General features: G+C 37.9%; 6 protein-coding genes and 1 long non-coding RNA gene across 9 annotated transcripts; 5 read left to right on the top strand and 2 right to left on the bottom strand.

Moving 5' to 3' along the window:
- Positions 1-31: 31 nt before the first annotated feature.
- On the top strand, positions 32-1812 carry Alr (Evr1_Alr domain-containing protein Alr). The gene is made up of 4 exons (XM_068302661.1): positions 32-239; positions 316-788; positions 852-1093; positions 1183-1812. The coding sequence occupies exons 2-4, from the start codon at positions 393-395 to the stop codon at positions 1343-1345; spliced, it is 801 nt and encodes a 266-aa protein (XP_068158762.1). The 5' UTR covers positions 32-239; positions 316-392; the 3' UTR covers positions 1346-1812.
- Positions 1813-2157: 345 nt separating this feature from the next.
- Positions 2158-2844, top strand: LOC137587375 (uncharacterized). Its single transcript, XR_011033921.1, has 3 exons — positions 2158-2377; positions 2448-2596; positions 2669-2844. It is a non-coding gene; the product is annotated as an uncharacterized lncRNA (long non-coding RNA).
- A 625-nt stretch (positions 2845-3469) lies between these two features.
- On the top strand, positions 3470-4906 carry Naxe (NAD(P)HX epimerase). 2 transcript variants are annotated; one of them, XM_068299641.1, is made up of 3 exons: positions 3470-3822; positions 3888-4572; positions 4639-4906. In XM_068299641.1, exons 2-3 carry the CDS (start codon positions 3932-3934, stop codon positions 4862-4864), a joined length of 867 nt encoding a protein of 288 aa, XP_068155742.1. In that variant the 5' UTR covers positions 3470-3822; positions 3888-3931; the 3' UTR covers positions 4865-4906. The 2 variants fall into 2 exon arrangements, with proteins under 2 accessions (XP_068155742.1, XP_068155750.1); XM_068299649.1 differs by having other exon boundaries at positions 3870-4572.
- On the bottom strand, positions 4907-6547 carry LOC137584294 (RNA-binding protein NOB1). Its single transcript, XM_068299630.1, has 2 exons — positions 6387-6547; positions 4907-6330 (listed from the first exon to the last, which is right to left on the bottom strand). The coding sequence occupies exons 1-2, from the start codon at positions 6459-6461 to the stop codon at positions 4966-4968; spliced, it is 1440 nt and encodes a 479-aa protein (XP_068155731.1). The 5' UTR covers positions 6462-6547; the 3' UTR covers positions 4907-4965.
- A 68-nt stretch (positions 6548-6615) lies between these two features.
- Tim9a (translocase of inner membrane 9) lies at positions 6616-7379 on the top strand. The gene is made up of 3 exons (XM_068299680.1): positions 6616-6794; positions 6902-6997; positions 7060-7379. Exons 1-3 carry the CDS (start codon positions 6735-6737, stop codon positions 7189-7191), a joined length of 288 nt encoding a protein of 95 aa, XP_068155781.1. The 5' UTR covers positions 6616-6734; the 3' UTR covers positions 7192-7379.
- On the bottom strand, positions 7371-8835 carry Ype (yippee zinc finger protein). Of its 2 annotated transcripts, none has more exons than XM_068299660.1 (4): positions 8634-8835; positions 8201-8442; positions 7952-8111; positions 7371-7898 (listed from the first exon to the last, which is right to left on the bottom strand). In XM_068299660.1, the coding sequence occupies exons 2-4, from the start codon at positions 8316-8318 to the stop codon at positions 7811-7813; spliced, it is 366 nt and encodes a 121-aa protein (XP_068155761.1). In that variant the 5' UTR covers positions 8319-8442; positions 8634-8835; the 3' UTR covers positions 7371-7810. The 2 variants fall into 2 exon arrangements, with proteins under 2 accessions (XP_068155761.1, XP_068155769.1); XM_068299668.1 differs by lacking the exon at positions 8634-8835 and adding an exon at positions 8513-8531.
- Positions 8836-9095: 260 nt separating this feature from the next.
- LOC137584288 (mpv17-like protein 2) lies at positions 9096-10275 on the top strand. The gene has a single exon (XM_068299616.1). The coding sequence runs from the start codon at positions 9515-9517 to the stop codon at positions 10202-10204; it is 690 nt and encodes a 229-aa protein (XP_068155717.1). The 5' UTR covers positions 9096-9514; the 3' UTR covers positions 10205-10275.
- The last annotated feature ends 1705 nt before the right edge of the window (positions 10276-11980 follow it).

The raw sequence follows: 11980 nt of genomic DNA, 5'->3' as shown, positions 1-11980 counted from the left end.
CTAACAATTGTTAATACAAAGTGTTATAAGATAGACAAAAAAAAAAACAGTCAGCAAAAATTTATTCGTGCATCATATATTTAGGAAATATTTCGGTTCATTAGAAATCAGCAGATTAGAAACAAAGAACACGAACACACAGTGTATATTAGGATTGAGCGTTGCTTTTTTAAACAAAGTGGAAGTACTGAAATCGGGAGTTGCGGCATTCTGAAGCATCTCCCCGGAGTACCAAATACGTAAGTAAATACTTTCTTTAATTTATGGCCTCTATGCCGTGGATTGTATTTCAAATTAACCGCAAAATGTGTTTAGTTATCGTTATCGGCGTGTCTAGCAAAAATGACGTAAGACCGTGTTCAGAACCTACGTTTTGCATCAAGGTGGCAACGATGCGACTACTTTTTACGATTTTCACAACAGCTGAGCGAAGTTACAAAGTTTTAGGCTTGTCTAGAACGACAGCATTATCATTGCTCATACCCCGCCACAGTCATAACTACAATTTCAATCAGCAGCAACAGTATATTTCAGGAACACGTGAAGAAGCTCGTTTGATTATACGCCGATTGCAGAAGACTATTTTACGCATATTGCGGAATCCCGATTTCAATAATATGGCAACGCCGTCATTCCAGCAGGATCAACAGCAGCATGAGGACGAGTCTCAGTTTAATTCGCATGCCTCTAGGCAAACCGGTAAACAGGATAGCAATTGCCGCACATGCAATGACTTTAAATCATGGTCGAAGCAACAGCGTCTAATCTCGAATGCCCAAAATGCCAAGGTGAGCAGCGGATGAATTGCGTTATTTTGATCGGTAATTATATATTTTTGTTTGTCATTTTAGGAGAAACATTTGGCCGTCGCTGAGAAGCTAACCGTAAAGGCACAGGACGCTGATCAGCAGCGAGATGATTGCCCCTTGGATAAGGTTCGCTTAGGTATCTCAACATGGGGACTTCTGCACACTATGGCTGCGTTTTATTCCGACAATCCAACGGACAGGGAGAAACGGGATATGAAAACCTTTTTCGAAGTCCTATCTCGCCTTTATCCATGTGAATTTTGTGCCAAGGATTTCCGTACCGAGTAAATATGCATACATTGTGAAATTTGTTTCACTTTTACTCTATCTCCCTTCCTCTGACTCTAAATATTTCTGTCTCTATCTATTCCAGTTTGGATGTGAATCCAATCAATGTGAATTCTCAAAAGGATCTCACCCTGTGGCTTTGCAAATTCCATAACCGAGTAAATGATAAATTGGGCAAACCAATCTTCGACTGCAGTAAAGTTAATGAGAGATGGCGTGATGGCTGGTTAGATGGTTCCTGTGATTAGAATAAAAAGAATCCTACATAAACAGTAACCATCACCAGCTGCCCACCCACCTTAACATTATCCTCCCCTTATTATCAGCATTTCACAAAATTTGCTTTACCATGTTTTGGGCAAATACTTAACTCACTTATTGCTCAACATAGTCAGCTATTCCACAAAAGCAACTAGTCGGAAGAGGGGAATCAGCCCCCTAGGTCAAGCGCAAGACACGGATATAGAGGCCACATTGGTAGTAACAATCATCTGTTTAAACCTGATCAATATTTACATTCTGCCAGTTCATGTTTAAACAACCGATCAATTACAATACCCCATGAAGATGCCCTCAACGCCAACAACCGAAACGATATGAAAAGACAGAAGTAAAAGAAAAAATTAAAAATTGTTGTATTGTAGAGACAGACAAAAAAAAAAAAAAAAGCAAAAGCAACTTCTTGGCAGATGACCAAGCATTTAAAATGTACAAATTTTTGTTTGTTTTTATTACTAGAATTGCACAACTATTTTCTTATGACTGATAAGCTCCAGCAACATGGCCCAGTAAAGGGCCTTTTATTTTTGATGAGTCACCATGCTAAACGTAATGCTTCAGCTCATTTATGAAATGTTCTTGGAGATTGTCTATCCTCAATCTAGTGTAAACCAATCGTCTATTTAAATTTAGTCTGAGCTGCTATCTCCTTAAAATAGGCTAAACTTTTCAATGAATAGGAAATGTCATAAAGTTACGTACATATGTATATACATACATATTTAGTTTTCGTTTAAACAGCTCGTAAATTTTGTAAATCAAGTTGCTTTGACTTTGTCTGTCACTATTAAGTGAAACAACTTTGTGAAACATTCGATTTATTTCAGAGTAGATTCCAACAGATTCGGGCAAGCACAAATATGGAGCCAGCCGACAAATTGATTGAAGATCTTTTGGTCGATGATTTAAGTGAGGAGTACGAGAAGGTGATTTCAAATATGGACAAATTAGACGAGCGCTACGACAAATTCAGTCAGTATCGGCAAGAGATATCCGAAGAGGTAAGTATTATAGTGGTAAAACCTAAATTAAGAAATAAATATTAAAATGAAGCCCCACATAAATTTAAAGCTGAAGAAGTTAGCATCTGATATGAGTAAGTTAGCCGAAACTGTCCTTGAAACTCAAAAGAATGGAATACAGCAGGCAGATATAACGAAAAATTCACAAATTGAATCGACTCGGTTCTTGAAAGAACTTGAAGAAAAGGAAAATTTAAAGTAAATATACTAACTTTTTTTCTCCATTTTCTCGATTTTGAAAACAATGGAAATAATTTGCGCAATTTATAGGGAAATCTTGGAATCAAATGAAAAGTTCCTGGAAATTCCCAAAGAAGAAGATATGAATAAATAGGATGGGAAACAGTTGAAGCTTGTAATACTAAATTTATATTTTGAGATCCACTTCATAAATTAATCAGTCGAGTCAAGTTTGCTAAAGAATAAAGAATCGTATAATCTGCAAATCTTGGAATGTCTTTTAAAAAGCTGAGAAATATGAGGGTTTCTTGAAATCATTACGATCGTCCTAGAAACCCAACAAGTTTCGACCAGCGATAGAATTTATTCTGTAATTTAAGTCGTGTTTTTACTTCTTTTTTTTTGGAAATCTCTCAACTTATGGTGTTAGAAACCAGAAAAGCAGTCCTCGGTAGATGAGTTGTCTAAATGAACCAGTGGGGTAACGACATACATATCTCCGCCGTTAGAAAAACGCGGCATATCTTCGCCAGAAAAATGTACTGGGCGGAGATATGTCGTGGGAGATATGTCGCTATGCCGGGCCAGTAATTAGGCAACTGAACGACGAGGATCCGGGTTCGAATTTCAGGCTAGTGTATGAATGTACATAGTTTTCGTCTAAGCCGAAGACCCTAATCGCCAGTGCTTGTAAAATATGGTTAGGTTGATAGTTTACAACTATATCCTATACTTACATATAATAACAGAAACATAAAATAACTCAATTAACCAATAAATGAAATTAAAAAAAAAAAAAAAAAACAAGGAAAATGAAAAATATTTGACCAAGTAGGCCATGATATTTTCTGAAGCCTATTAAAGGCGAACGCTTGTAATGTCGCCTGTAATCAGTGTCAACTTGAAAGCAAACGAGGCAAACATATAAAAATAAAATTTAAAGAGTTCGGCAACAAAATCTTTGTAGATGTTTGATATTATTCACTTAGAAACACAACGGAAGACTTTTTAAATTTCGTGACGTTGCCAGATTTTTATTCAACCTCTTAGTCTGTTTGGAGAGCGCCAATTACTTGAAAATCAACAAAACGTTTCCAACAATTTTAAAATTAATAACAATTACATGCGAAACATAAGTACTTTTGTAAATGTGTACATAAAGAAGACATTAATATAAGCACACAAAACAAAATCAGCCGGCAATAAACAAATGCATTAACCGTTTAATAACACTGGCTCTGAAGGTAAGCTTTCTTTGCTCTTAATTTTTAAATAATTAATGTAATCGCAGATACTTATTGATAAAAAGGTGATAGGGCAAATTGGCTAAGCGAAAAGCTTTATTTTGCCCACATGGGAAGCAACAAATTCATCCGATTATTTTGCTCCTTTCGTCGATTGCTATTGCAGCAGCAGCAACAATCACAACGACAACAACTACAGCTGAGGGCAAAAGTTCTTAACGATCGTTCAACGCAGCGCAATTTCAGCATTGGCAACAATAAAATGCTGAAATATCTAAATCAGGCTGAAGCTATTAAGGTAGACCAAATACTATTTAATGAGTACAAATTTAGTGTGGATCAATTGATGGAGTTGGCCGGCCTAAGTTGTGCACATGCGGTGGCCAAATCTTTTCCCTCTCCCTGCCAAGGCGACGACAAGGCTGGTAAACTACGCATCTTGGTCTGCTGTGGTCCCGGCAATAATGGTGGCGATGGTCTTGTCTGTGCCCGTCATTTAGCCCTAATGGGCTATGAACCAACAATATATTATCCAAAACCAACTGCAAAACCATTGTACGAGAATTTGCATCATCAGTGCAACCTGATGGAGATATCTACAATATCTCAATGTCCCACTGTTGAGGAGGCTGCTCAGTCATATGATCTCATTGTGGATGCTTTGTTTGGCTTTAGTTTTAAGCCGCCAGTAAGATCTGATTTCTTGCCTGTGATGGAGTTGATGCAACAAACGAAAATACCCATAGCCAGGTAAACTTTGTCTGAGACCCTTTCTGTCCATTTAGTTTTCCTAATGCTTTATCGCTTTATTTGCAGTGTTGACATACCAAGTGGATGGGATGTAGAGAAGGGCAAACTGAATGATTGTGATCTGGAGCCCAAATTGCTGATCTCTCTTACTGCACCCAAGCTGTGTGCCAAACACTTTAAGGGCCAATATCATTATCTAGGCGGACGATTTGTCCCACCAGCCCTTCAACGTCAATTTGAGTTGAATTTACCAAATTATCCTGGTACAGAGTTGTGCGTAAAATTGTCATAAAAGAAAATTGATGAATCATATATAAAGTAGGATACAAGCGAATTCATTGATGAATTTTTGTTTGTTTTTATTTAACTGTACAAAATTGTATTCTCTAAGCTTTATTTATACAATCTATTATAATTCTTACGCCGGCGATCCTCTTCAAAGTTATTATTGCGAGCCCATTCTTTAAGATTACCTTTAGAGCGCAGCATGGCTGATTTGGAGTCCAAATCTCGCATGACGAATGGGGAGAAGCCAGCTATGTAGTCATCATCCATGGCATTTGTTTTCGTTTTGGCCACACGCGATGGCATTTGTCTGGGCATGGGTTGATCTTCGAAGAGAATGGGATTCCTTGAGTGTTTGCCACCCTGGAAGCGGGGCAAACTTTGATTCTTGTATTTAGTTGTCAGCGGTCGGCGTGTATTGATGTGAATAACTTGCTTGCCCGTCTCATCTAAACTGACGGAGACACGTTTAAGCGTTTTGTTACCACAATTGGGACAAAAGACTTTGGTCATAATGCTAGTGGTCTTGAAGCAGGCATAACAACGCAGTATATAGGTGCGCAATTGTTTGATAATGCGTCCATTAAGGGCGGCTAAATGAAGATTTAGCTGCTTCAGAACATTCTGGAGAGCATAATCAGTGGTCATGCATGCCACCGTGGGTAATAGATCCTCTTCTACCTTGCCTTCGAGCTGCTTTTTGGCCTTCTTAATGTTTGAATGGGTTATCCAACCATCGCTGCCGACCTCATCATCCTCATTGTAAGTAGCAGCAGAAGGAGCAGCCGTTGAGGGTTCTTCTACGTTATCTTCAACTGTTGTATCTGTTTTGGCATCAGCTACCACTAAAAGATCACAGGTCTCTCGACTTTCTTCTGCAGTTGCCTCGCACTTTAATTTATCAAAGAGTTTATCTAGCTCTTCTTGCGAAATATCATCATCGTTTTCAATTTCATTAGCATTATCCAATGGTAACTCTTTACCCTCAATTTGAGCCTCAATGCTGGCCTTTACCTTATCCACAACATCTTTTTCTTTCTCTTCTGGCTCTTCTTCATGTCCACTGTCATCTTCATCCTCACCTTCACTGCCTGTTGCCTCCTCATCGTCTTCCTCCTCTTCGCCTTCTGGCATATACCAACCAACTAAACGCTTATTATTCACATCCTGCATCACCTCTGGTTGCTCTTTGGAAGCAATTGTTTGTGGCATTACTGGCTCCGTACGCAAATGGGCAGTTCCAACTTCATCGGCTTCTAGCTCATAGCTGAGAGCTATCACCTTCAAATCGATGCCAGATAAACTGGCATAGTCGCCAGTCTTTTTGGCAAACTCCACACAATGCTTAATGCTTTCAGCACGCGGTTCGCGAATTTGCAAATCAAATGGCAATACACAAAGTCGACGAATTTGCCTTTTATTACGCACTTCAGCGACTACGTCTGGAACGGTCAGAACATTCTCAGCGTATTCCTGGAACATTGCAAGATAACAATTTGAACAATAAGTTACAATTCATTTCCACTTACATTCAATGGTACTGCATTGATAAATGCTGTGGTATCTGCTATGAGATATTTGATCTTCTCCTTTGTTGAACTCATTGTCTATTCATGTAAGCAATAATAAATAACAAAAACGAAAACAATTTCTGTTTTGCACGTGTTAACGTTGCAAGCAGAGTTACCACTGTATGTTTTAACTAATGTTATCGATTGTGGCAACCCTGATAGAAGTGACACCTCGTTCAGCACAGCTGTCTGTTCGTTCTATCTCTCTCCTTCTCTCTAGAAACTGGTATTATTTAATATTGAGGAATTTACGTTTAAATTTGTTACTTTCTTGGGAGAAACTTAAATAAAACCATATACATCAAGATGACTAAAGCACCGGAATCTGTTGCTCTCGACCAACTTGATAAGGAACAAATGAAAACCGTAAGTTAATTGTCATAGTTGCGACCGCATTAATGTTATCAAAATGTGATGCAATTTGCCGACAGGGCAAAACGTTCAAAAAATGTATTAATATTTATTTTAAATAGTTTTCGGATTTTCTGATGTCGTACAACAAACTGTCCGAAATGTGTTTCACTGACTGCGTGCGCGATTTCACCTCACGCGATGTTCAGGAAAAAGAGGTAACTAGGAAATCCTCGAAGTTTAGCAACGATTTTAATATTTTTTTTTTTTTGCTTTGCAGGAGAAATGCTCGCTGAACTGCATGGAAAAGTACCTGAAGATGAACCAACGTATATCACAAAGATTCCAGGAATTCCAAATGATTACAAATGAGAATGCCTTGGCAATGGCCAAAAAAACAGGTCAACTGTAAGATCACGTTAAGCATCAGCCGTTATTGGATCAGGAGTAGATGGAGGTGCGATAACTACAAATAGTTTAATATACGGTTTTTATAAACACTAGCAAACACACACACACAAACACCAAATTAACTTCAATTGTGCATTTTTGTTGCATTTTAAGAGTTGAGAGAAAACATAAATGAAAGGATTCGAATAATTTGTAGTTTATTATCATAATTATTAGAACTATTATTGTTGCTATGTAAGAGATTTCGACACGAAATTGTTGATCCAACCAGCCCAAAATCCAGCAAAATCGGAGTGGGAACTGGATCTAGTCAAGAGCGTCCTCATCTCATCATATTCATTTGTTTGTTCCCCTTTCCTCTTTCTTTTTTAAGCAGTTTCAGCCTCATGACATTTTGCCTGCCCTTAGTTGCTAATTGAAGCATAAAAAAAATGCCTTTAAAAACTACGTTTTAAGTAACGTTAAGACAAGAAGGGATAAATGCCCCCCATAATAATGGGTTAAGATATCCACGATTTTTACATTTAGTTAGGTGTATACGTGATCTCTATAGCATAGTCGAGTGTCAGCGACTCTGACTATAGTCAATACTACTACGATTTGTTGCAATTGCAGATTCTTCAATGACTGGTGCTAGGCGCTTCCGATGCAAAACCCTCGGCTTCAGTAATCAGGGCATATTCCAATATAACGCGTCCCTCTTTGTATCTATGTGAGACAATGACCATTAACTGATATCAGTAGTTTGAGATTACACTTACTTTTGTGTCTCGTCGGTGGCAAATTCATACATCCAACCCAACTTGGCTCCGCAATTTTTGCACATAACGTCCCGGACCATGTGACGACCGGTTAGCATTACACGTTCCTGTATGTTGCTGAAGGTCAGGTTCACCACTCGCTTGAACAGATAGGCACGACCTGGTTGTTGGTATTAAGGGATTCGTTTTGCATTGCATAAGCAAACATTAGGAAAGGGTGGAAGGGAGATGTCAACTTTCAACACTCACCAGTTGCTCCAGTAAACCGTGTGCTGATCAATTGGCTGCGATTTGTTAGATTCGTTTGGCACTGAGCGCAATTGAATAGCTTCACGCCACCCAAATGCTCCAGAAAGATGCGTCCCATTTCGCTTCTCTCGCACGCTCGCTCGCGTTCGTTCCCTCTCACACACTGTCTGTCTCGATGTCTCTTTTTCAGTCACTCACACGCAGTGCGTCAGCGTTCCTTTGTTTGACTTGATAGTCTGTCTCTGTAAATGCATAGTGCAAATAAAAATTAGTTTATTTTAAAGTTCCCGTTGGAATCGTTTAGTTATTAACTTGATACTCTGTTTCCTTTTGTTCCTGATTTGCGCAATGATATAAAACTGCCACAGAATATTTACATATATATATGTATATATATACATACATATACACATATATCTGTATATACACTTACACAGCTGATTTTTTTGGTAGTCCCCACTAATTTGTTATTATTGTTCTTATAACAATCAATACGAAAGCAAAGCAGGATTAGACCACAAAGTTATTAATTTAAGTATACTCTCAGGTGGTCGTTTTGCGTTTATATCTACGAACTGGTGAAGGTGAATGTGAATTATTGCGACGCTTCTAAAACGAAAACAATGCAATGCAAAAAGATTTCTAGGGTTGTCGCTGCAGTCAGGTGCATCTTCACTATCGATATATTTTGTTATCGGTATATATTATTTCAAAAATCCACAACAGCTTTAAAAGGTATTCATTTCGCAAATAATATTTTAGATTAATAAATATGGTGAAATTTCAGAAAAATTTCGGATTTTCTAAAATCCATTACATGTCAAAAATGAAATCATAGGTTGAAAAAAATAAGTTTCATTTGATAAAAATGTAAAAATACTTAATAGTACAAATGAATATTCAGACATTGCACAAAAATGTGAATAGATTTTACCGAAAAATGCAAGAAAATTAGGTATTTTAAGATTCAGTTATCTTTTCAAATTTTGCGTTCGAAAATATATCGATAAGCGTACATCAGCTCTGGGAAACAGCTGTTGCCTACACGTGATTCTTGCTGTTCCCAAGATTGTTGTTGTTGTTGTTGTTTTTGCTGCCCCCGTTGCGTGTACATTTGCCTTTTTTTCAAAGTCAAACAAATTTTGTTTGTTTTGTTCATTTGGATTTCCAACAAAACATTCATATCGTAGGACAACCATTCTGGAAACATGGCGGGATCCATATAAAAATTTTGTGTGGTCGACGGCAAGTGGAGAGAGAAAGACACGCACACACATACACACCTGGACTCACACCCACACCCACATCCAGACAATGCAATCCTTGCGCTGCCCTCTACGTACCTTTCTGCTGACAGCCACCCGTAACTGCCGCCACAATCTCAACCAGCCACAACAGAGATGTGGCTTAACGACAGGAACTGGAAATGGAGTCGGAGCTGGAGCTGGAGCCGGTGCCGGAGCATTGCAAAAGCTAAGAGAATGGCACACTGCCGCCTTTAGCAAAAAGTTTCTGCTCTTCACAAATGTTGGCATCTCGCTGTCCCTCAGCTGTGTTGGCGATGTACTCGAGCAGCATCTGGAGATTTATTGTGGTGAAATCGAGCGTTTCGATAAGACCCGGACGTTACATATGGCCACCAGTGGCGTTACTGTAGGCGTCATTTGCCATTACTGGTATCAAATGCTCGATAAACGTATGCCCGGACGTTCTATGCGTGTTGTGGCCAAAAAGATTGTACTCGATCAGTTGATCTGTTCGCCAGTATATATCTCTGTGTTTTTTGTCACTCTTGGCTTACTGGAGAACAAGGACAGGCATGAAGTGTGGGAGGAGATCAAGGACAAGGCCTGGAAGCTCTATGCAGCCGAGTGGACAGTATGGCCCTTGGCTCAGTTCATTAACTTCTATTGGATACCCACGCATTATCGGATATTCTACGATAACATCATCAGTCTGGGCTACGATGTGCTAACCTCGAAGGTGAAGCATAAAAAGCCTTAACGACCGATCAAAAACAAAAAAAATAAATTTAGAATTTTAAATCTTATTTTATAATTATTTATTTTATTATTTTTCAACGAACTTTGTAAATACAGAACGAACGATATTTGTATGTACACATCTACATAAGTATATAGCTAAATTTCTGTGAATACTTTGTATATACATATATAGATAAATGTACATTCAGTGTGGACCAAAAGAAAGAGAAAAAAAAATATATACCTCAATGAAAAAAAAACAAGAATTTGGAAAATTTTTGATTGATTTGGCCCCAAACTATGTGAATTAAGCAACCTGTTAATAACCATATATAGTAAGTACTTATTATGTGTGTGTGTGAGTGTGTGTGTGTGTGTGTTAGGTAATTAACTAAAAAGCTCCGTTCAGACTTGCAAGACTTGGACGGAGTAGGGAACTTGTATGGATGTAGAACCGGTTGGACACACCTCCTACCAAAAAAAAAAAAAAAAAACCAAAATGCAGCGGAAAATATTGAAGGATTTTCGAGTACAATGACCGTTGATGGCAAAAACCAAACAGCAAGACAAAAGATCAAACACAAAGCATTATGTAACTTATTTGGAAAAGAATTTTCCAAAATCCATTTGGGTAAACAGTTTTCTTTAGTTATGGCAACAAGAAACTATCTTTCGTCAGTCCCAAGGTAATAGTAGGAAGCCCGTGCACATGACGCACATCATCCAGTCAGCCAGATCAGATCAGATGAAGCGTATTCCGTTGATAACGAATTGCCGTAGTTGGCAACATGCGATGCCAAATATACGTACGTACACGAATTCACTGATAAGCCTCGTTAAAAATAAATTGTAAACTCATCATGGTAACTGAAACATTATTTCTAGATAGGAATCCTTTTGTAAATTGACTATAACTTTGCCCAAACACACATACATATGTATGTACATATGTATGTATATATATCCATTGAAACGGAATTGATCACAATTATCTTTTGAGTCTTATCGCTTTCGTTTTGAAGAGTGTTTAATTAGTTCGAGTTGTGTGCTTGACATTGATAATGAAAGTGAGCGAAAAGGAATTATAAAATATAAATCATCATCATCAACAAATATGACGACCTTGATAACCCAACCATAATACCTACATATGTCTGCTGCCATGACGGGGGGGCGGGATCAAGCACTCGGCAACAGCATTTATTCATCTCGTTTTTTAAAATCGCTTTTGATGTTCTATACCTTTTTGTGGCAAATAGCATATTAACTTTAGCTAGGCGTCCAAACACACAATTAACAAAGTATATATAGATTCCTGATTCTACTCCAAAGAACTTGGAGCTTGGTCTCCCAATCTTTACTTTCTAATGTTGTTTCTTTTTGGGTTCCGAATGAAATTAGGGCTAACTATCGTAAGGGTATTTATAATACGTCAATTTAAGCCAATTTCGTTCCCAGCACTGAGACAACAATTCTCGCATAATTAAACAGGGCCCAGAAGACTGGATAGGGTTAACATTTACTTTTTGCTTATGCCATTTCTAACCAGTTTTTGTTCAATCGAGAAGATTTAAGAAAAAGAAAAAACCGAAAACTTGATTATTTGCCCGTCTGTTTTTTGTTTTCTCTCTTTTATATTTTGTTTTTTTTTTTTGCACGTTTTTTTTTCGAAATTTTAAAAAAAGAGTCAATAGAGAGAATTTATGTGCCCCACACTTGACTACATAATTCTGCGTACACGCACAGGAAAAATCATCATTTATCATTATGAAAAGTAATTCGATGTCATATTCAA

The sequence above is a fragment of the Drosophila tropicalis genome, unplaced genomic scaffold (genome assembly GCF_018151085.1).
Source record: "Drosophila tropicalis isolate 14030-0801.00 unplaced genomic scaffold, ASM1815108v1 contig_158, whole genome shotgun sequence".
In the NCBI taxonomy this organism is placed as follows: Eukaryota; Metazoa; Arthropoda; class Insecta; order Diptera; family Drosophilidae; genus Drosophila; species Drosophila tropicalis.
This window is presented reverse-complemented; position numbering and strand designations above follow the sequence as displayed.